Here is a 25223-nt window from a genome sequence, read left to right as displayed (position 1 = left end):
GCAATTATAGTGTAATAGTTTACCTCAGCCCAGAGCATGGGTAAAGGCTCGAACTTGGCAGGAGTTGCTGTGAAGTACCAATGGCTGCACTATTGAAAATCCAACAGATTGTTGCTCTTCCTGGCTTATTAATGCTTAGTAACTGTAGATTCATCTGCAGAATTGTGGTATGAAAAAAATCTGTCTCACTTTTAGACACGTTCTGCTCAATTACACTGACCCCAAAGGGAAATAGCAAAGTAGAAGCAAAGGTGGAGAGTTTCTTAGGCAGTACTGCACAATGTCAGTCATATCAGTCAATAATTAGCAGTTCTTCTTTTTAATTTACTTCCACTGGCTCTGCATTTTAAAGCAATATTACATATTTCTGAAAGTGGGCTTCAGGTTCATATCTTCAGATGGACAATTTAACAACAAAGCCTGGTAGAATGAGTTTAATAGCTTAAACTTTTTCTGTCCTCCCAAGTCCAAATATTGGAGATCAAAATGGTAGATGATGGAAACATTAGTGCAAAAAGATAATGTTCTAATTATATTAGCAAAAGTACTTCCTGTAATCTTTTGTATTTTTTCATAACTTTAAGTGAGAACACTCAGTTTATATGGGGAATAAGTTAGGACTAACATGAGTCATTTGGGAGTTATTGGTGTGTTAGTATAAAAGAATATTTTTAATTTGTGCCAATGTTCAGGATTTTAAAATCGAGTCAAATACAATTGAAATTTGTTCTCTCTGCATATTCTGCCTACAAACAAAACAATCTGCTTGACTCAAGCTTTTTTTTTTTTTTTTTTTTTTTTTTAAGATTTTGAATTTAGTATTGTGGGTTTTGTATTCATCTCAGTATGTGTAGTGGATATTATTGTTAAGATTCCTTATGTTTAACTGAAACAATACATATTAAATGTTGAACAGATATATCAATGAAATTTTACAAACAGTTTTAAAATTTCTGACACAACTAATTAAATTTCTTTAAAAGCTAGTTTTGTCCAGTGTCTATAACTGACAACATAAGAGAATCTTTGTTGATTCTCTAGTATGTATGGTCTCTTGCTGATAACATGACTTTCGAACACTTGGCACAGGGCTTGAAAAAAGGAAAAGGTAGGTTATACATTTTACCACTAGAGGGTGCTATGCAGATTACTCAAATAGCAATTAAAATGTTTTACCTAAGGTAAAAATTTACCATGTTAGTCTTATCCATTAAAGGTAAAAAGTACAACATGGGGAAATTATGAGCTAGATAAATATCTCAGGATTCTGATGATGAGCCACTGCCACTTTGGCGGTGGTATCAGAGCCAAGTAATAAAAATTCAAGGGGTAGCATCAAGTAGGCATCTGGCAACTGAAAATGTCATCTTAATGCCCTGTAATTAGGGCTAAGGATGGAATGAATTTTACAAGTAACCTTAGTCCAAATTGACTGACATTACTTGTAAAATTTGTTCTGTGCTTGAAATTGACTAGCCAAGTTTATTTTTTGTACTAAAAAGTTTGTAGACATTTGCTTTTAAATTATTTTTTAAAGATCATAGTTTAGGGTCATTTTCACAATTTCTGTGCCAGCTGTGAAATTGTGATTTCTATAATGTAAGCTTCTCAGAAACTTGTGTAGTTCTTGATTCAGATTGTGACAAAGTGACTCACCAGCCAGTGCACCCATCTTGTGGCTGGATGTGGTGGTGTCAAGGTTTTCCTCTCCATAGCCTTGTTGACCCACCCACCGTTCAGGTCTTCGCAGGGATTAAAAAAAACCCATGACTTGTCTGGGTCAGCTGCCTTTAGGTCACAAGGCTCAGGTTCTGGAGCTGTGAAGCTGCAGTTTAGACGTTCGGGATCAAACTGGAGCCCAAGCTCTGGGACTATGTCGGGTGGTTGGTCCAAGAGTTCAGGCTCAAGCCTGAATGTGTACACAGCAATTTTTAGCCCTGCGAGTCAGTCAGCTGACCTGGGCCAGCCGCGCCCATGCCATGCATCTTTCATCCCTGTGTAGATATACCCCCAGTCAGCCTGCTTTGTTTTGTGACTCTGCCCTCCAGCCAGGTTACTTTTTAGTCTCATCCCTTTGAGGTAGAATTGAGTCCAGTTCAGTAATAGTCCAGCAGCTATGTGCTAGGACTAAAGTGAGATTCTAGACCCACTAGACCTCATGAACCTTGCCTAGTGAAGGCCCTGGACCTTTTGTTGTTGGCCTGAAGGGGAACCCAGTCTCCCTCTACCCTGGGTTCCAGAGTTTTCCCTAATTTTTCCCACCGATGTGCGGAATGAATTTTGTTATGTGCACCAATATGGAGGTGATGTGATTCATCACCTCCATATTAGTGCCCATAATAAAATTAATGTGGCAGGCTGAGGCCAAGGGGTGTGGAGTATGGGAGGGGGCTCAGGGCTGGGGCAGAGGGTTAGGGTGTGGGGCGTGGTGGGGGCTCTGGCTGGGGTGCAGGCTCGGGTGGGGCCGGGGATGAGGGGCTCAGGAATGCGACAGAGGTTTGGGGTGCAGGGGGTGAGGGCTCCAGCTGGTGCAGGCTCTGGGATGGGGCTGGGGATAAGGGGTTTGGGGTGCAGTGGGACTCCCTGGGGCTACGGTGGACAGTTCTCTCTCTCCCTGCAGCAGCACCTGGGCACCCCAGCCTCAGTAGATCACGGACAGGGGAGGGGCGCCTGTCCCCTGGCTGCAGCAGGTTTTGGACTGGGCTCAGGGAGGGGCGCTTGTCCCCCGGCCGTGTACATCACACGGACACAACACAGGTACTACTACATGGTATACTTTATAGGAAGGCAAGTTTGAAAATACAATCAAATTGCAAAACAGTAGAAGACAGACATAAATACCTAAAAAGTAGTTAATAGATAATGTCCTTTATGAATGACCTGTTCAGGATAAGTGTACAATTTAAAGCAACACGATCAGTCTTTTTTAAGACTTTGTTTTTAGAAATGTCAATATTACTCTGACATAGGCAAATGAAACACTTGAAAAATCATAGTTTTTTTGGTATAGTACTTTGAATCAACTGAATGATATGTAATAAAGCTGTCTGAGTGAAGCAGAATTGCTTTTGATCATCAGCCTGACAGCTTTTTCATGACTTCTTTAACACACAAACTTTGAATATAATTAAATTATTTATGCTATTCAAAATAGTTTCTCTTACAAAAATATATTGTGACAAACACTAATGAAAGTAATTCCAAGTGGCAATGTGTGTACATGTAGCAGTCTATAGTGTGTCCATTGGGGCAAAGAGGAGCTAATTTTACCCTACTCCCAAATCTTATTAGCTGAACTCTCCTTATGTACTCCTGGTCCGTGTTGTTACTCAAGATTTACATACAGTGTTCTCTGTATACAGCAGAATAGCACACATGAGGTAGGACAACAGAAAAGAGAAGCAGCAGCAGAAAATGTCATGACTGTAGCCAAGGATCCAAGATATGCCAGATATCTCAAAATGGTTCAAGTGGTAAGTCTGTTTGTTCTTTCTCTAGTTTCATTTGAAATTCCTTTACATTTTTTATGATGAAACTGTTTTGTAGCCATATATGAATATAACTGATTTCCTAATTTACACAAACTTATTATTATGGTAACTTCTGACTGTTGCACCTATCTGAAGGGCAGACAGGATATCACAAATTAAGTTGGGAAAATATGCAGCACTTCAGACTGAGGGTTCTCAAACATTGTTTTAATGTGGGCCGCTTCTAAATAGAGTATCTTGTAGACCATCACCTCTGTTATTCACTTCTCCCATTCATGCAAGATCTGATAGCTACAGTAGCATTAAGTGTGAAGGTAATAGGAAAATGTATATATTTTAACTATTATATCTTTTTGGGGAGGGGTGAGGGGGATCAGTCTACTTTTGCTCTTTCTGTCCCTCACCCATTCCGTTCCTCTCTTCTCTTGTTTGTTTTTCCTTCTCCCTTTACCGTGGACATACATACTGCTTTGCAGCTGGGTTCTCTTTATCCTGGGGTATTTCTCTCGACATCTGGCAACTCCTGTCTCACTGATAGCTCCAGTTTCCTCTTCCCCTTAAGTAGCATTGATTCCACGTGAAGGCAAATAGACTGGCTGTTGCTCCATGTTTTCAGCCCCATCTATCTAGTGGTCCATCCAGGCTGTTCTTAGTAATGAAAAGACTTGAAACAAAGAGGAGCCAGCACTATTTGACCTGTAAGTGATCCACTGAGCACCAGTGGCCCCATTTGAAAACCACCATCTTAGATTATTTATATAATAGACTAATTATTCTTAAATTTAAGAAAATAATGCTATAGTGAAAGGAAAAGTATATTCCTGCTCTTACATTCCTCCCTCCCAGAGAACACTTCACTGGTCTCCATTATTTTTCTAACAATTGTAACTCAAGTGCTCCTCATGACTTTAACTTGCAGAAAACTGTTATAATTAATTGAATATTCATATGTATTGCATTTGCTGTGACATAAGCCTCTTAGCTCAATTTATACCTTGATAAAAGCTAGAGTAAATCTTATGATCTCAGGCAAAGTAAAGTGTAACACTAGATCTAGTTATGGATCCAAAACTGCTAGACTATTTACTTGTCTATTCAGATATCAGCCATGTGCACGGGAACACATTTCTGCTTAATTTCATGTTAGTAGTGGTATTAATATACCCGATCACACAGACACAACACAGGTACCACTACATCAGAGATTTTATGGGTAGGCAAGTTTTAAAAAAATCAATCAAATTGCAAAACTGTAGAAGATAGGCACCCCCAATTTTATATTTTATCGGTGTTAAACCTAAAATTAGAAGCCCTATTTTTGTTGGCACTTCATGTATAAATAGGGCATGAACAACGTTTAGATTTTTTTTTTCCTCTACTTATTTACATTTGAAATATCTAGTGTAAATCTGGTTTTTCCTGTTTTGCTGGAGATCCTAGAGATATGAATTACAGAACCAACCACGTAATTCATCCCTTCTTCCCTGCAATTGAATTAATGGCAAGCAAAGCACTCAAGGTTCAACCTTGGTGCAGTTTTTGGGATCTACCACCAGACCTCAGTGCTGTCCCAGAAATTTTCTTTTAATTTTTTTTTTGAGTAACAAATTGGCAGCTTATGGCTAGTTTATTACAAACTATTTGGAACACTGTGGGGTCAGTAGTACTGCTGGGAGGAGAACACTACGTTAACTTGTTGCTTTAATGCTTGATTTATTAATAGTAGGGTACCCAAGTCTTTTATACATAGTTACATTGATTTTAGTAACTGAGTGAGATCTCACTTTCCACATTTATCCTTTGTACTGGCAGTCCTGGTGACTCCATTGCCAGCAATAAATGGTGTGGTAGGAAAGTCAAACTTCCATGCTAAAAGTCAACATGCTTTTTATTTGTATTTGCCAAGACATTCTGTTCAAACAAATATTTTTAAAGTTACTCTCTCCTGATTAATGAATTATCTCAGTTCATGTAGCTGTTGCCAGCAGTGATTGTAGTACTAGGTAAGTTCTATCATCGGGTGACCAGATGTCCCGATTTTATAGGGACAGTCCAGATATGTGGGGCTTTTTCTTACATAGGTGCCTATTACCCCTCACCCTCTGTCCTGATTTTTCACACTTGCTATCTGGTCACCCTATTCTATCATGAGAAGATGATTATAAACTACTAAGCAATATGTTCATTAAGTAGCAAAGCTGTTATGAGGATAGCTGTTCTCTAAAACAATAAACTAGCTAGCTTGTAGGCCTGGTTTGATCAGGTAATGTTTATACATTTACTGGATGTACACTGGTAAAACTGCAGTGATCCCCTGCAAAGCAATGTAATATTGGCTACATTAGATTGTCAAGAGCTTCCTTGTACAATGTGTCACATTTTACGGTTTAATGTGTTCTTACACTGCTTCTAAAGCATTAATATTTCACATAAACTTGTTTTGCAAGGCACAAATACTCTTTTCATGAATTATAAACAGTAAACATGTAATTACAAGATAAATACACTTTATTTCTACCATCTAATTCATTCTACATGTTCAATGGTAATTACCATTTTGACTTAGCATAACTACCCAGTAATATTCTTCTACATGTACAGTGTTAGGCTGGGATTTTCAAAGAAGCTGAAGGAGTTAGGTGCCCAAATTCTGTTGAAAGACACCCAAATCCCATTGAATTTCAATGGCATCTGGATACCTAACTCGCTTTGGCTCCTTTTGAAAATCCCAGTCTAAAACCTGTGAAGAATACAGTAATGTCATAAATACGTAGTATGTGTTACTAAACTTAGAATAAGATACAGGTTTACTTGTTCCCTGTAACAGTTTTAATATACAATGTTCATAGTATTTAAAATTAATTAGGTTTAAGACTAGCTTTGTAGATGAAGTAACATTTTGGAGGTGTTGGTTTGCTACAACATTTGTGGTTTACCCTGGAGATTAGCCTAAATAAAATTGATATTTAATCTTAAACATTAAAATGCCTTAATCATATGATTATCGCATGCAATTGCTACTAGGGAGAGTTAGTCATTTGGGTGCCTCAACTGTACATTTCTTGCCTGAACATGTTTTGGATTTCTTTTAAATGTAACCTTAACTCTGAATTTCCAAGCATTAAAAAAACCCAGGTTTTGGGAAAATAAAATCCCTGTAATGCTTTTTACCTTTAAATTACTAATACGTGCACTCAACTATGACTCCATCTTGACATAGTTCTTAGTTTAGGAATTTTCATTAGACTTCAGCAGAACTTAAACACTTGGATATAATAAAATATTTCATACTTTGTATACAATTGCTACATTTGCCTACATGAAGACAATCTTGAAAGTGCCAGATTGAAGGCAATGAAAACTAAGGTACTCTATTCAGTTTAGGTGCCGCATAGTTAGTGCAAATGCAGATTTCCCTGCCATCTTGTCATAACTGTGTGGAGGGACTGCTTCCTGAGATAGAAAGAATGGTTCATTTCCATGCCTGTTCAGTCATTTACTTTTCTAATGCTGTAAGCAAGTGTGCTAATTGTGTTGGTGATTCTGTCTCATGCTCCTGTGAACATCTGCCCATCAGGTTCTGGACTGAAATCACCAATTTATTTTACATGGCCCACTAAACATCTCTCGTGGGTAGAGAGACTGGTAGTAAATGCTGACCTGGCCTAGACATAAATGGATGTAAATAAAAATTCTATCATCATTCTAAGCCATCCATGCACACTGCAGCTTCTATTTGTATTACATTTCTGTAGTAATGAGGACACTGTTTGCATCATAATTAACCATAAAGTTCCTGTTTATGAACACACAGGTCATTCACTTATTTTAAGAAACATTTAGCAAATATAGTAGAGACAGAAAAAACTCTTGGGCAGAGAATTACTTGGAAAGTTTTGTTGTTTTAAGTTCAAATATGTTTTTACTGATCTATAAAAGAAGCATCTGTAGTGGTGGGTGGATCAAATACAGCACTCGGATTAAAAATAAATTTATCTTAAATTTTAGAAGGAACACAACTACCTTGCAATAAGTCTTAAAAAAAACTGGTCGTGAATGGAAATATTTTTCAAATCTGACAACTTATTCACAAAACTCCAAACTAGTAGTTCATATTTTTTGAGGAACACTCAGTTTGGTATGGTCTTAAATTCCCCTCACGTTGGCCATTAGACACATTGTTTTTACTTGATTTATAAATCTAGTGTTTGGTGTGTTAAATTAGAATATTGGCAAATAAAGACTTTTCACTATATCAAAGGATAGGTATGTATGTGTGTGTTCATCTTAACCACTTCCAATTTCTCATGAGATTGATGGAAGCTGTGGGTGAAGACTATCCTTAACATTGTTTTTATAATACAGTATTCTTAGAAATTCTGAAACATAAAATTCTGGAAGAAAATATTCTTCCAAATAAGCAATAAAAATGCCTTTACAGAGACAAAGTGGGTGATGCAATATCTCTTATTGGACCAACTTCTCTTGGTGAAAGAGACAGGCTTTCGAACTATGCAGAATTCTTCTTAGAAGTTGGTTCGATAAAAGATATTACCTTACTTACCTTGTCTTTCTAATATCCTGGGACCAACAGAGCTGCAACAACACTGCAAACAAAAATTCCTTGGGCACTTATCAGAACCCGTCCTTACTGGATTTATGTACAAAATCTTTGTTGATATATCAAAACAGATAAAATACTATATAGGTTTTGCCATATCTGATCAGACCAGTAAGTCTGGTATTTTTGTTCAGTCTGAGCCAATATTTAAGTATTCAGAAAGTGAGTATGGGTTCCCATTTCACTTGGCTAGGCTAGGAACCCTAGAAGTAGCTGAACCTACACACAAGGTTTAGGCTAGGGATATTGGTAGTATTTTGGAATTACCTGCTAATAAAAAAAAAAAAAATCCCAGGATAAGTGAATTTTTTACTTGTGTAAAGCTTTTGTTTAGAATTGGATAGGAACATCACAGGCTTAACCTTTCATGTATTTTCATCACAGATAACAAATTCATGTAGAAGCTGACAAGTCTGATGTTTTCTGAAACTGCTACAACACAAGTGCAAAAGATTTAATTGTTCTGTTTTTCTAATTTAGTTGTTAAAACAATTAGCTTCCAGGACTTTTGAATCCTAAAATTCAGGAGAGAATTTTAGAGATTTTGTAGTTGTGTATCACTCCAAAGGGCTTATGCATTTAAAAAACAACCATCACCACCACCTTTGGGTTGAAGTTTCAATGTGGCAGATGGCAACAGAGCTGTGAGACACCCAGTAATAAAAGTAAATTAATCGATATCTGACACTATATTACAAACTCCTGAGCTTAATTGTTTGTTGAAAGTGATCACTTATATATAAAATTAGAATTGTGATTTTTTTTCAGTGCAAGCACACACAGGAAAATATTAATCACAGTAACAAAATTAGCATTGCTATCGTTTCACCAGACTGGGCACTCTATGTTCTGTCTCCTGTGATGGTAGTACAGACATGATTCTCTAATCCATCGGTCATGGCTGCCTGCTCTTTTTTTTTTTTTTTACTTACCTTGGACAAACAGTATTTGTTCAGTGCCAGAAAATCCCACACTGCTGTTCATTTACCTTTTGAGGTCTCCCATGTCCTTTTTAGACCACCAGAAGCTCAGTCCCTTGGAGATCAGAAACTAGATACTTTCTTTTTGGCATGCAGTCATCCAGATGGTGTTTCTTGACCTCTGCAGCAGAGGATGGCAAAGCAACAAGTTTTCTTTGAGCAGTACTAGTGGAAACACAGGAGCAGATACTGTTGGAACATTCCTTTCAAAATGTTGTGGGCCAAACTGTTCTAGGGTATCCTGTCCAGAAGGAGAATGTTTAGGTGTTGCTGAATAAGCATACAAGCTGTTGAAGGGTTTGCAATGAAAGGAAGGCATTTTTCTCTCTAAATCTTAACATATGTATAATTGACCGCTTACATTCCAGTGCACACTCAGGCTTGAATTTATATATTGCTATTATATTCAGAGGAGTCATTTTAAATTGTGCTTCCATTCTCATGTCCTCTTTCCTGCTGCATCTGTTAACTATTTTCCCATTCTAATTGTTCCTTGAAATGTTCCGGATTAATAGTTGTCCTTTCCTGCCTCTCTGGCCATACCTTCAGTGTATCTTTTAGGAGGTCCTCCTTTTCTGCCGGCCTTTCTCATTTTGTCCTCTTCTCAGTAATAACGGCTCACATGACTTCAACTTGCCATCTTACACTGTTGACTTGCAAATCTACCTGTCCACTCCCAACTTTCCTCCTCTTGCTTAGTCTTACTCATCCTCTCTTTTTGGATATATTGCCATAAGCTTAACATGGCCCAAACTGAACTGATGTTTCCTCCCAAACTCTTTCTGCTCCCTCTTTCTCTGCGACCACTGTCAACACCACAGTTTTCCTTGTCACCCAGGCTCACAACTGGCAGGTTCAGGAAGGGAGTCCTCTCCAACAGCCTATTTGGTTTTTCAGATCCTGCCTGTGTCTAAATCTTGCCACTCCTTCTTGTATAATTTCCAACACTTTTTTTTTTCCCCTCCAGTTCCTGCTAAAACTCTCATTCAGACCCTCACTTCTTGCCTTTATGATTGAAATATTCTCCTGTCGGCTCTTCCTGGTAACCTTATTCTGTGCCTCCCAATTCATACAAAACACAACTGCTAAAATAATCTTTCTTACCTGTTATCTGACCAGTGTCGCACACACACCCCGCCCCTTGAATCCTTTCACTTCTACTCTCCTCCACTACATCAAGTTTAGGCTTCTTGCCCTTGCTTTCAAGGCCCTGTGTAAATTACCCTTTCTTGCTTTCCCACCTTTTCCTGTTGCTTCTAGTCACATCCACTCCACTGATGGTGCCTGCCTCAACACATTTGTCTGCTTCTCCCACAACTGTTCCCAAGCTCTCTTACATCTAGAATGCCCTTCATGAGTTGGAGGACTGCATAGTCTCTCTATGCTTTCAGCATTCTAATATTTCCTGAAGATCCACTTCTGCCATGACACACATGAGTAGCCAGTTAATAAATTAGATAACATGATGGAAAGAACATAAGAATGGCCATACTGGGTCAGATCAACGGTCCATCTAGCCGAGTAGCCTGTCTTCCAACAGTGGCTGGTGTCAGAGGCATTAGAGGGAATGAACAGAACAGTGCAATTTCAAGTGATTCATTCCCTGTCATCCAGTCCCTGGGCTGGACACCCGGAGCATGGAGTTGTGTCCTTGACCATCTTGGCTAATAGCCTTTGATGATGGACCTATCCTCCATAAACCCAGTTACACTTCTGGCCTTCACAACATCTCCTGGCAATGAGTTCAAGTTGACTGTGCTATGTCTGAGGAAGTACTTCCTTATGTTGTTTTAAACCTGCTGCCTATTAATTTCATTGGGTGACCCCTGGTTCATATGTTATGTGAAGGAGTAAATAATACTTCCTTATTCACTTTTTCCACACCATTCATGATTTTATAGACCTCTCTCATATCCTCCTTTAGTCGTCTCTTTTCTAAACTGAAAAGTGCCAGTCTCTTTAATCTCTCGTCATATGGAAGCTGTTCCATGCCCCTAATCTTTTTTGTTGCCTTTCTCTGTACCCTTTCCAATTCTAATATCTTTTTTTGAGATGGGGAGATCAGAACTGCACACGGTATTCAAGGTTGGACACACTCTGGATTTACATAGTGAGACTGATATTTTCTGTCATATCTATTCCTTTCAGAATGGTTTCTAACATTGCTAGCTTTTTTGACTGCCACTACAGATTGAGCAGATGTTTTCAGAAAATTATTGACAATGATTCCAAGATCATTCTTGAGTGGTAACAGCTAATTTAGACCATATCATTTTGTATGTATAGTTGGGATTTTTTTTTCAATGTGCATTACTTTGCATTTATAAACATTGAATTTCATCTGCCAGTTTCTTGCCCAGTTTTCTGAGATCCCTTTGAACGTCATCGCAGTCAGCTTTGGCCTTAACTATCTTGAGTAATTTTGTATCTTCTTTTTACCACCTCACTGTTTACCCCTTTTTTCCAGATCACTTACAGAGATTGAACAGCACTAGTCCAGTACAGATCCTTAAGGGATCCTGCTATTTACTTCTCTCTACTGTGAAAACTGACCATTTATTCCTACCTTGTTTCCTATCTTTTAACCAGTTACTGATCCATGAGAGGACCTTCCCTCCTAACCCATGATTGCTTAATTTGCTTAAAAGCTGTTGGTGTGGTACTTTGTCAAAGGCTTTCTGAAAGTCTCAAGGGGATCATCCTTGTGATGTGTTTGCTGACACCATCAAAGAATTCTAATAGATTAGTGAGGCATGATTTCCCCGTATAAAAGCCATGTTGACTCTTCCCCAGCATGCCATGTTCATCTATGTGTCTGATAATTGTGCTCTTTCCTAGAGTTTTAGCCAGCTTGCCTGGTACTGAAGTTAGGCTTACTGGCCTTTAATTGCCAGGATCACCTCTGGAGTCTTTTTTTAAAAATCAGTGTCCTATTAGCTATCCTCCAGTCATAAGGTACAGAGATTGATAAATTAAACAGTAATAAATCACCAGGACCAGATGGTACTCACTTGAGAGTTGTGAAGGAACTCAAATATGAAATTGCAGAACTACTAACTGTGATATGCAACCTATTGCTTAAATCATTTTGTTCCAAAACCACCTCTACGGACACCTCAGTCTTGGACAGTTCTTCAGATTAGTCACCTGAAAAGAATGCCTCAGGTGTGGGAATCTCCCTCACATCCTCTGCAGTGAAGATCAGTGCAAAGAATTTATTTAGCTTCTCCTCAATGGCCTTCGCTTCCTTGAGTGCTCCTTTATCACCTTGTAGCCCTGCTGATTGTTTGGGCTTTCTGCTTCTGAGATACTTGAACATTTTTTTTTTGCTCTTAGTTTGTCTGTTTTGCTCTTTGCTCTTCAAATGCTTTTTTGGCCTGTCTCATTGTACTTTTACACTTAACTTGCCAGAGTTTATGTTCCTTTCTGTTTTCTTCAGTATAATTTGACTTCCAATTTTTAAAGGATGCCTTTTTGTCTCTAGCCACCTCTTTTGCTCTGTTTAGCCATGGTAGCCTTTTTTGTTTTGTTTGGTCCTCTTGCCCCCCCCCCCTTTTTTTTTAATTTGGGGTTACATTTGGTTTGAGCCTCTGTTACGGTGTTTTTAAATAGCTTCCATTCATCTTGCGTACATTTCATTTTTGTGACTCTTCCTTTTAATTTCCATTTAACTAGCTTCCTCATTCTTTATGTAGTTGCACTTCTTGAAGTTAAATGATACTGTGGTTGGTTTCACTGGTATTTTTCCACTCCCATAAGGATGTTAAATTTTATTACATTATGGTTGCTATTACTGAGTGGTTCAGCTATTCACCTCTTGAACCAGATCCTGTGGTCCACTTAGGACTAAATCAAGAATTGCCTCTCCACTTGTGGGTTCCAGGACTAGCTGTTCCAAGAAGCAGTCATTAATGGTGTCAAAATTTTCTCAGCATTCCATCCTGAGGTGACATGAATCCAGTCAACATGAGGATACTCTGCTATACTCTTATTATTCAAACATTGGATTTCTATCCATAGAGATTCTGTGGTAGAGTTTGATTTGAGATTTTTACTGTATTTGACTCTGTTCTTTCACATACAGTGTCACTCCCCCACAAGCAAGACCTACTCTATCATTCCTATATATTTTGTACCCTGGTATTACTGTGTCCCATTGATGATGATGATCATCATCATCATTCCACCAAATTTCTGTGATGCCTGTTATATTAATATCCTCATTTAATACCAGGTGCTCAAGTTCATCCATCTTAGTATTTAGACTTCTAGCATTTGTGTACAAGCACTTATAAAATCTGTCAATATTTAGTTGTCTGCCTTCATGTGATGTAATTGAATGGGATACTTTTTTGTTTTTGACTGTTTCACTTTAGTTCCTAACTGTACTTTATCAACTTCTATCCTCTTCTCTTTACAAGGATATAGAGTATCCCCTTTAATAAATCCTTCCCAGAGGGGTGGCTCTGTCCAAACAATGTGCTCCTCTGTATGTCAGCTTTCCCCAGCTCTTTAGTTTAGAAATTCCTCTACAACTTTTTAATTTTACATGCCAGCAATCTGGTTCTGTTTTGGTTTAGGTAGACCCCATCCTTTCTGTATAGGCTCCTCCTTTTCCGAAAGGTGTCCCACTTCCTAATAAACCGAAATCCTTCCTCTGAACACCCTCGTGTCATCCATTCATTGCAGCCATGCAGTTCTTCCTGTCTAAGTGGCCCTATGTGTGGAAATGGAAGCATTTCGGAGAATGCTTCCCATGGACGTCCTGGACTTGAATCTCTTACCTAGCAGCCTAAATTTGGCCTCCAGGATCTCCCTCCTACCTTTCTCTATGTCATTGGTACCTATGTGTGACCATCCATATATGTCTATCAAGACATCTTGAGAGGTCTTCACCATGCAGTTCTCCTGGTCATCTTCTGGAATCCCCCATTTCTATTACTTGTCTCTTCCTAATAACTAGGTTCCCCTCCCCTAGAGGGGTAGACTTAATGTGAGATGAGACCATGACATCATCTGGAAGAATTGTCCAAACTATGGGATTGTTTCCCTCTGCTCCAGTTTGGTGTTCTCCTTCCTCCAGATTTTCATCCTCCTTAACAGCACAGAGGCAATCAGACTTGGGGGTGGAACTGCTCTACTGTGTCCCTGAAAGTCTCATCTATATATCTCTGTCTCTCTTAGCTCCTCCAGTTCAGCCATTCTGATTTAAAGAGCCTGTACTTGGTCTCTTAGGCCCATGAGTTGCTTGCACTGAATGCACACGTACACCACCTGTCCATGAGATAGGTAATTATACATGCTGCATTCAGTGCAATAAACTAGAAGCCCCCACATCTGCACCCTGTCTGCTCTAGGACTTCCTCTATTGCTAAAAGTGAAACTTCACCAGTGCTAGACAATGGTGGGAAAATGACTAGTGAAGTGCTTTTGTAGATGAGATCAACCTTTTTAACCCTGATTTGAAGGGACTACTAGCAATGATGGGGTAGTTCAATCTCATTGCCTATAAATCACTGAACAGCCATTGTGTAAAATATTACTTGTCTACTACTTCTGCACCAGATTTGAACTGGCCACGGGGTGACAGACTTAACTCACTGATTTAAATCAGCAACCAGGAAACCTTGATTTAAATATCAATTTTAATCATGTATTACATTTGTACTTTTTAGTCATTTTCCTGAAGAAAGGCTGAATTCTAAATCCTTGGTAGTCATTAAAACATGTTTATTTGCAACTAAATATAGCTTTTACACTAAATTTGGTGCTTCTTTTTGCTGATCAGGAGGATACTCTATATCTCTACAGAATTTAAGCATTCGTATAGCTTAACTTACATTTTGTCAGATTCTTAATTTTTATATTTTAGAAAATGGTGAATGATGGGTTTCTTATTTACTAGATTAATTTTTTTACCTGTGCTTTAAGCTCTATTTGGATGGATATTCAGATTCAATTAATGCACAAAGCCAGCATTTTAATTTTGTATTAAATTTGTATTAAATGTCCTGGATATATTTTTGCATTTAAAGCTGATTTACTAAAGGAAGTATTATCTGTAGTAAATTATTATTTATTTCATCTGATTATTTCTGGTCACTACATCCTTCAAGGTTTTGGAACCAGTAGATTTCATCCTTGCACCTAGTTTTTATTCACAGATTGGAAGAAGAAGAAATCCAGTTTTCCTGCTTTTTCAACTCCCAATGTGTTTCTTAATTTTGAATGAACTAGTCATTAAACTGAAATGAAGAAAATAAGCTCTCTGTACCTACAGAGGAGGCCACTGCTGTCCAAAGCTGGTTAAACACTTCTGCAAACTCTGGGTGCTTCACCAGTAGCTTCCACCCATTCAGTGGTTTGACTTTCTGTAAAACCTAGTAGCAAATATGTACTAAATATTTAATTTTAATAGATTTTAGTAAATGTAGGTCTTAACATTGACAACCTGTCATATTTAATTTAATAGTTTAAAAAAAAACACCTTTAATTTTAAATAAAATATCCTTTAAAGTTTGTTCATCTTTTTTTTTTAATCCCCTCCTGACTGGCTACATAAAGGCAGAAAGGATGTGTGTTCAGTTATCGGGTTCAGTCCCACTTCTTGCACTGTTAAGCAGCTGAATGTTTGTTACTCTTGGCATTGTAACATGTAATTGCTAACTTCACTTTTAAGTCATTAAACGCAAACAAATCTAGTTTCATCTTGTGTACCAAGTAGTTTGCCCTTTTTGTAGACTATAACCTATTAGAATACCTAATTTTAAAGCATATGGAAAATATTGATGGAGCAGTGTCTTTATGAATTAAATAACCTTGGATTGTTACTCTTTCCTGACTTGTTAATTTTTTGTAAGATAGAAAATACTTGAACATCTGCTGTAAATTAAGAATGAATACTGTATTAGGGACTAAAGTTAAACATGCATGTGCATAATTTTATTGTGAGTAGTTACACATATGTAAGGTCAAAGCCTTAGAGTACTAGGCACTTCAGTAATGGTAAAATGACTGACTCTGCCCAAACGGGGTTACAATCTTAAACAGACAATATACAGATGATGAAGGGGATGTAGCAAAAAGCAAATGGTTGAACAATGAAGTTTAGAAAGTGCAACAATTTTGGTTTTGAACATATATTATATTAATGGTGTCAGCTGTATTGCTGATGCCTACAATTGTAAATGCAGATCACCCTCTCTATTCCTTGTTTAAGTAGAGAAATCCCTCCGAAGCTTAAAATGATGAACATTTGCCCTGTTGCTCCAGGTGCCACCATAGCTAAAGAGTTTCCATATACTTATTCAACAGCAGTGATATGGTTCAGTCAGCACAGAAAAGCATTGCACATGATCTGTGCCTAAAAGCAACTGTGGAGTCTATTTGTTCCAGTAGATTTTCACTTTTTGGTTAGTAGTAGTAGTATACCACTTAAACACTTTTTTTTCCCCCTCCCTCACAGGGTGTTCCTGTAATGGCAATAAGAAACAAAATGATTTCTGAGGGGCTAGACCCAGATCTCCTTGAGTAAGTAATACTTCTATCTTTATATTAGAGTTGGAGTGCTATGCACTTAAAGGCTTCAGTCATGCTGTCTGGAGTGGATAATGACCGAGAGTGCCTATCTCAGGGCAGATACCTCAAACAGGTAGTATGTTCTACAGTTAGATTTTACCAAGCTGGCAATGAATGTGAACTCCTGGATCACTAGAACAGTCTTACCATGGAGTCACAGACAGTCCCCTTGTACTCTCCAGTCTATTGTACCACCCCAACAAACTGGATTTAGTGATAAATGGTCACTTACACCAAAAATTCAGGTTGCTTTCAGTCCCAAGAGACTAGTCACTTACCTCAGATCAATTGGAACCCTAGATCTTACACCGAAGACTATGCATGTAGCCAATCCTAGAATAACCTATCTGAAGGTTTATTAACTAGGAAAAATAAATGTGTGTTAAAGCAAGCAAATACATACACCTAAATGAGTTATCTAAATCCTAAGTGACAAAGTTGTTTTCTACTGAAAGGAAGGAACCCATGGTAGTTTTGAATTGGGGGATCTAGATATATTGCCAGCCAGTAGTGCTGCTTCTGATTGATTCGTTGGAGATGGTGATTTTTGCAGAAGAGTAAACAGCATTACTTTCACCAGCGATTTCCCAATGATGTCACCCTGTTCCTGGAAGTTGGTCTACTTCTGTCTCTATTCTCTCGCCAGCAGGCACAGCAGGGGAATTACTTGGCTGATTCAGTCATCAACCTTCCTTAACACCTTTGTGGCCTCATCCAAGTGCCATAGGATTCTGTTAGCTTCTTCATGAGCAGCCAGTGGAAGGGAGCCAAATGGAGTCTGGTATCTGGCTGTGCTAGCCTGGGCCCAGAGGTGTAGAATGCTACCACTGCTTCTTTCTGGTCATAGAGATTTTCTATCATGTAAAGGTGGAGTTCCTCTGGTGATCACCTGCTTCATCTAGTGACATGGCAGTTTGCGTCTCCTGCAGCTCTCTATGATTGTGGCGTGCTTCACGGGATAGCTGAAGTGGTGGCCATAGAGCTTTCTAGTTGTTGACAGCAGTGCCTGCAACTTTGCATCCCCATCCAGAAATTCCCTCACAATCAGCCTGAGGCAGTGAGCAATGCAAGGGACATGTGACGCCACCATCATGCGCTGCTTTTTTGATGCTCACTCCGTTATCTCTTGCCACAAACCCAGAAAAGAGTTTGAGGGGCTGTAGGCATCCTAGACAGTACACAGTTTGTCCAAGATGTTTGGGGATTTATGCTGTTTATCAAATCCAGATACGCAAAGCGTGGCATCCCATCGATTGAAGATGTTCATGTTGTTGGTGCTATGGTTAGTCTTTCCCGTCTCCTCCAGTGGACTGTAAGACACATGTAGTTGTCTGACCACTAGTCCACACATCCATGATTAGGTTCATGCTCCCACCTTCACAGTTAACCAATCCAAGCTGTACTGCACTTCTCACAGCAGCACCAAGGTCTGGCACTGCCTTTTAGACAAAATAAGAGCAGCTAGGGATCTGCCGCCTGGGGGCAACTGCAGCCACAAAGCATCTGAAGCCCTCACCCTCCATGTGGGAAGAAGGAAGCATGTCCATGGCCAGCACTCTCACACATTCTCTGGTCAGTTTCACTGTTGCATTCATATTTTTGCCCCCTGTACTCCATTAGGGTCTGTTGAGTGGTACTGCAGGGCTTAGCTGACAAAGTTGTGGAAAGCATTGGTGGTGTCACAGTCAACATCTGCTCTTTAGTAGTTAGAGTGCCTTTTAGCTTTCCTCCAAGTCCTGAGCTTGCTCGATCACAGCGTAGTCTCTCCCTCTTTTTGCAGAGCTGGCAAATAGCACTGGTAATGTCCACAGTGTCAATTTTGGAATGTTCCCAAACCTGCAATGCAGTTGCTTATTTGCATTTTCAGGAAGGGATTGGAGGATTATAGCTCGTGATGACTCTTGCTGCTGAGAAAAATGCACAACCTTCCCCCCCCTGGAGTTCCCACCAGAGCTATATCGAGCAGAGATGGAGGCGGGTTCCTCTTTCCCCATCTCCCCACTGCCCCCACACTGCACCTGAGAGCTGAGACTACCAATACCAACCACATCCTTTCTGGAAGTGAAATAGTGGAACAGAGTGTTTAGAGGGAGATGATGGTCTTTGGCCAGTGGCCTGCTGCTGTCTCTCAGCCTTTCCAAGAACAACTTCATGTGATGCTGGATTAAGTGGAGGCATGCCACTAATCTCACCAGCAACAGCACCACCCCCGTGCTGAGTGGTCAGCTGTGCCACAGGGAAATATTCCTGTTCAGAGGAGCTGTGTGCCTTGGGCAAAGTGGATATTGGTGGTTCCCATACCTTCACTTCCAGCTGTGTGTGCTGCAGAGCTTCTCCACTCTGGACCACTTTTGGAAGCTTGCCTATTTAGCACTCAAAAGTGCACCATGCAAGAATGCTATTTGCAAGCTGCAGTCTCCTGGATCCACTGAAAAAGATTGGTTTCAGAATAGCAGCTGTGTTAGTCTGTATTCGCAAAAAGAAAAAGGAGTACTTGTGGCACCTTTGAGACTAACAAATTTATTTGAGCATAAGCTTTTGTGAGCTAGAGCTCACTTCATCAGATGCATTCAGTGGAAAATACAGTGGGGAGATAGAGAACATGAAACAATGGGTGTTACCATACACACCGTAAGGAGAGTGATCACTTAAGGTGAGCTATTACCAGCAGGAGAGCGTGGGGTGGCGGGGCGGGAACCCTTTGTAGTGATAATCAAGGTGGGCCATTTCCAGCAGTTGACAAGAACATCTGAGGAACAGTTTGGGGGGGGGGGATAAACATGGGGAAATAGTTGTACTTTGTGTAATGACACATCCACTCCCAGTCTCTATTCAAGCCTAAGTTAATTGTATCCAGTTTGCAAATTAATTCCAATTCAGCAGTCTCTCGTTGGAGTCTGTTTTTGAAGTTTTTTTTTTTGTTGAAGAATTGCCACTTTTAGGTCTGTAATCGAGTGACCAGAGAGATTGAAGTCTTCTCCAACTGGTTTTTGAATGTTCTAATTCTTGACGTCTGATTTGTGTCCATTTAGTCTTTTACGTAGAGACTGTCCGGTTTGGCCAATGTACATGGCAGAGGGGCATTGCTGGCACATGATGGCATATATCACATTGGTAGATGTGCAGGTGAACGAGCCTCTGATAGGCTTGAACCATGGCAGGGTTAGGTGAAATCAATGAATTAAATAAGTCTGCCTCTTACAGCAATAGAACCACCCCAGGTACAGGGCTCAGAGAGAGAACCTGTAATCTACTAGGCTGGGAGAATCTTCTCAAAAAGATGCTGATGCAGAAAGCAGGCTGCTTTCTCTTCTTGCAGGCATGGCATCACGCAAACACAACCAAACCCTCAGTCACAAGGGTGAACCAATCTGAAACTGTGTAGTCAGCCAATCAGTGAACACACAGGGCATCATGTGACCAACTACAAGAAAAGTTGGAACAAAATGGAAAACTCAGAATAATGCTCGTTGGAACAAAATGGTAAAACCAAAACAAAATGAAATTCTCAACCTTTTAATCATTCTTTTTATGAAACTTTTTCATAAAAATAGTTTCAGAAAATTTTTCAGTTTTGACAAAACTACATATTTTTTGGCAAAAATTTCAACCAGCTGTAGTACATACCTTGTTTTGAACAGCCTATCCTGAAACAAGCACTTTCTTTTAATAAGGTAAAGATTGTGTCTTTAGGAATAACTACTAAAATACTATACACTAGTCTGATCAGTAAGACTGTTTTTAAAAACCTCATACAGTGGAAATGCAAGGTAGAAGGTAGTCAGCAAAACCTTGTTTGAAAATCCTAGGCACTTTTTGTCTCTTAAAATGTTACCACTTGTTACTAATTTTTTGTAAATGTCCCTCTTTTATGGCTAGGTGTATAAGGCAGGATTCTAACAGTGAAACTAAACCAGAAAAGGCTGCCCATTAGAAGTTGAAACATGTTCCTTATTTTAAAATGTCGCGGATATTGGCTTGAAAATGCTGGGAAAGAATTATACGTCATTTGGGATCATCCTCAACCCCTTTTAAGATTCTGCAAAGTACTAACATTCAGGCAGATGGTCTTAAAATTGTTGATATGGAAATCTCTATGTAGATAACTTACCTGTACAAAGCAAACTAATTGTTTGGCAAAGTGTGTGTTTGCTTTTAAATCTGCAAGCAAAAACTTGAAGGATTCCTCCTGGGGAAAATTTGTTTTGAAAAACAGATACAACTCGAAAGCGTTTTGGTACCAAAACAGGCAGTCTTCCCTTCTTTCCCAACCCTTCCATTTGCCCTGCAAGAAGGGGTTAGAGAAGGGAGGCCCATTCCCAGGGCCATGGAAATCTAACTGTCCTCCTGCATGGCAGTCACACTGTTGCTAGATCTTTAGCTTGGCCTGGCCTATTCTTCTTCTATTCCCTTTTCCCCTTTTTAAAAAGGTACTGTGGCACTTTCTTCAGTTTTCATACCAGAAATCAGGTGATCTAGTCTCTCCCTGCTGCTTCCCAGTGTCTGAAGTGACTTTTCTGAAGGCAGCACTTTCTCTCTCTGACTGGAAAGAGATGCTGTTTCTAGTGGGATGTAGTTTCTCTTCCTTCTCTATCATCTCTCCTCTCCACTATTGGCCTGTGACTTTTAAAATTCCATATTGACCTTAGCTCTTAATCTTTCCTCCCTTCCTTCCCCCATGTTTCCTTATTTTTTATTTTTCTTACACATCCTATTTTGTCCTCTCCTGTACTTTTGAACTTCAGGGATTAACCACTGTTGCTCTAATCTTGTCTGCGGGTCTCTACAGATCAAATTGCTGCAGTGCCATGGTAATAAGGAATAATCCTGAGGGGTGCTGTTCGTATGGGATGTGCATGGGAAAGCAGAACCTTTGTTGTGTGTTCTCATAGGGCTATAACACGTCAAGTGACTCAGTGTAGGCACTTCAGGCATCTAAATCAAATGAATTCAAGTGGATTTAATATGTGCAAAATTGAGGCTGGAAAGCACCTCTGTGGCAGGTATTAGGAGATGACCATTAGATATGGGATACTATGGCATGATTGACTTGGCAGTTATGATATCTGATTCTATATTAATGTATCTTGCAGGTGGTAATTAACTATGAACTGAGAAGTTGGTTTTCATTCATTTGAACCCTCCACTACTCTCAAATATAGGTACCTTCCATCCCTATGTACACACTTAATGTCAAATTGTACCAGGAGTGATGTCCCATCTGGCACTTATCTTTGTCACATTTCACAAACTAAGCAGGATTGAGCCTGGGAAATACTTGGCTGGGGGACTTCCAAGAAAAAACAGGTCCTGCAGGAAGTGGTGATTCATTAGGTGGCACGCTTTCCCCAGAGTTTACACAGAACAAACGTTCTGGCATGGTGTTAGCATATCTAAGAATACACTACTTCCTGTATTTCAGAGTAAATGCAAGAAGCTTGACCGCTTGTAGTCATTGAAGACTTTCTGCAAGTCAGATTTTCAGTCCTGGTATCCTAGCCAAATTCCAGTCTGAGTGATTAATTGTTCTTGCCTACCTAAAACTATCCTACTGTTTTAGTTATGTACTGTATTCACTTCCTGTCGTGTACTGTTTTCACTGCTTAATGGTGCACAGCATGTTCCATTCTGTAATGGTCCTAGAACTCCTGAAGATTGTACAAGAATTTGGATTAATCAATAGTGTCTGCTTTCAGCTTTCTCTTCAGGTGCCAGTCAAACTTCTTTTAGTGGCTAAGGAATTTTCTGGTGATCTCTTAATGTGTCTCCAATCTGAACTCTACTGGGTCTTCAGAGCTTGCAGTCCACTGGATTTTAAGTTACACATCAGTTGAAAATGAAGTGGTTCTAACCCAATATATTTTTATATCTTAGATTGTAAACTCAGGTTTTGTTTTTAAAATGCTGTGTAAATTTATGGTGAAAGCTGCTAAATAAACCAAGCTATTAGTAGCATTTTGATCATATTTTTTTTTCCCCTGGAATTTAACAAGTGTAATCTTTCCCTTCACTTTTAGGACACCAGATGCCTTAGTGCCTGCCTGGGGAGATGAAGTGAATGCAGAAGAAAGTTCTGACAGTGAATCTTCATTTAGTGACTAAAGAGACTGATTTCTGCCTTAGAACTTCTGATAAGTGCTATATATTCCATGCTTTTTATATTATAGCAGGAGAATAGTAAATAATTATTCATATGGCTCAAACAAAACGAAACACCTTTTTTGGTGCTGTGGTCCTCGTGTTCTCTTCCAGGAAGTTTTGACAGACAGACAGACACATTCAACCTGAACTAAGAGCCCAATCAATATAGCTCATAATGCATTATCACAAGCTGAGAAGGCCTTATACAAGATTCTTCTGTCTTTCAGAAGTAAAAAATACTATTTATATATTAAACTGTCATTTGTGAAACTCTAATAAAGACTTTTGTCTGATATGATTAGACTTGTAATTTAACATTTTGTTTATCTAAATTCATTCTTCCTATCCCATAGCTTGCAGGCTAGGCTTTTCAAATTGGAATGGCCTAATTTCAGACTGATGCACTGTAATGTTTCTTATGTTATGATTTTATACTTAAATGATGCAGCAAGAAATACAAAAGTTAGCTATTTTATAATGAACACAATGAGTTCTGTATTGCAAACTGATCTAAAAATCAGATATTCAGAAAAATTAACTCTAACTTTCAAAGTGTAAACTGGTATTCTGGCTTCAGACTAAATTTGATATAAAGTTTGATAAAGAAATTTCTGTGTTTAAAAAAAAAAAATGAATCTGTATAAATCCAGATTAGACTGGAGTACAAGGCTACACAACTCCAGCGAGTTGTTTTGAAAATGGCATTGTGAAGGAAATGGGTTACTGGAAGATTATTAACGGAATACTGAAGCCTGTCACCACTTATTCACTGTGACACAGGTCAGTAATAACCAAAAGTAGAAACCATCCTCTGACAGCTGTTTGGCTCATTTGAAGTGATCTGTGGTCTTAGTCCATCTTCTGTTGGACAAGAAACCCTCTTATAATTGGTGTCCTTTTTGATAGCTTCAGCAGAGAAGCCAAGGATTCATTTTACCCAGATGATAAACCATCCTCTCACCTCTGGAGTTGATGTCTTTGAAGCAGTGTAAAGCTACGTGGTGGGGGGAGGAGGTATGAGGAAACCCATTCTGTGCCTGACTTATCCACAGAGCAAATATCTTTTTCTAAAACACTTAATTCACTGTATGGACCAAACAGCATGAAATTCTGTAAGACTTGTATGATACCATGTATTTTACATCAAATTCTTCAGTGTACTTGGTCTCAGTGGGTCACAATTGAATTCCTACACTGAAATGTTAGGCTAAGTGCAGCAGAACTACTCGATTGGCTGGATCTTTTAAATAACATCTTTTCACGTTCATCTTAAAACACAGAGGGAAGACTAGAACTGCAGCTTTGATTATGAGCAAACGTATCAGGTTTTATTAGAGAGCTCATTACATCCTCCTGCCTTGAGCAGTGCTTCAGATAAAGGCTTTGCTCCAGCAAGTCATCTGCTCATTCTGTAACTTTTAAGGACAGCTCTTATATAAGCACAATGGGAAGAGAGAAACTCTGGCCTGGTCTACACTTAAAAATTAGATTGGCGACGCATGTCACATAGGGGATGTGGAAAAAATTCACACCCTGAGCACTGTAGTTGAGCCGCCTTAAGCCCCAATATAGACACAGCTAGGTTGACAGAAGAATTCTTCCAAAAACCCCTTCCATCGCTATAGAAAATTTCTACACTATGGCATTACAGTGGCAAAGCTGCAGTGCTGTATCTGTGCTGCTGTAGCTCCTATAGTGTGGACATAGCCTCTCTGTATAACCTCTACATTTAAAATATCTATAACCCATATGTGCACTAAAGAATAACTAGTGAGTATTAATAGATGAAGTTTAAGCTAGCATTTGCTCAAGTAATAAGTATTAAGATACGTTAGCAATAAATAGTTATTTCAGAACTTAAATGTTTATTATTCTTTCACATATAGTAAGACACTGGTACTTCATGAATTCTATTTGAAACTGATTGAAGCATGTGTATATAATTAAAGCTATGTTTTGTAAACAAGTTGTGACTGTTCATTGTATAACCAATATGAAAATCTTTGCTCTGACTGTTTCACAGAATTGTCATAATCTTATTTAAAACAAGTTAACATTTTTACATTTCATTTTCTCATTGGTGGAGTTGCACAGTGATCACTTTACACTGTTACATAAGGCTAACTGTGGAGGATTTGTAAACGTCTCTAAAGGTAAATTTTATTTTTCTACATATCTTGATTCTGAATGTGCTAAAGTAGTGATAGTCTTGTGGGGAGGGGAGGGGGCAAGATTTTTAAAAAGAGGAGCAAATAGACTTCTCAATCCATATTTAGGCAACTAAATAAGTGACCTGACTCTCAAACTGCTGAGGATCCAGCAGCTCCCACTGAAATCCCAGTAGTGACCTGCATTCTTGCTTTAAGTTGATGGTGGCTGCTGGGTGCTCAGCACTTTTGAAAGCCAAGTCCT

At 39.0% G+C, this 25223-nt stretch overlaps 1 protein-coding gene across 5 annotated transcripts in view; it reads left to right on the top strand.

The window, feature by feature from the left end:
* Positions 1–24701, top strand: part of WASHC3 (WASH complex subunit 3) — a 33969-nt gene extending 9268 nt beyond the window's left edge. For 2 of the 5 annotated variants that reach the window (XM_074949717.1, XM_074949699.1), the window contains exons 5-7: positions 3363–3473; positions 16558–16622; positions 22688–24701. In XM_074949717.1, coding sequence (XP_074805818.1) covers positions 3363–3473; positions 16558–16622; positions 22688–22772 — 261 coding nt within the window. In that variant the 3' untranslated portion in view covers positions 22773–24701. Of the gene's footprint in view, positions 1–2620; positions 2758–3362; positions 3474–16557; positions 16623–22687 lie in introns of those variants that run through there. The other 3 variants (XR_012638949.1, XM_074949708.1, XM_074949729.1) reach the window with 3 other exon arrangements.
* Positions 24702–25223: the final 522 nt, after the last annotated feature.

The sequence above is a fragment of the Natator depressus genome, chromosome 1, assembly GCF_965152275.1.
Source record: "Natator depressus isolate rNatDep1 chromosome 1, rNatDep2.hap1, whole genome shotgun sequence".
In the NCBI taxonomy this organism is placed as follows: domain Eukaryota; kingdom Metazoa; phylum Chordata; order Testudines; family Cheloniidae; genus Natator; species Natator depressus.
Note: the sequence above shows the minus strand (reverse complement) of the source record. Positions and strands in the feature narration are given on the sequence as shown.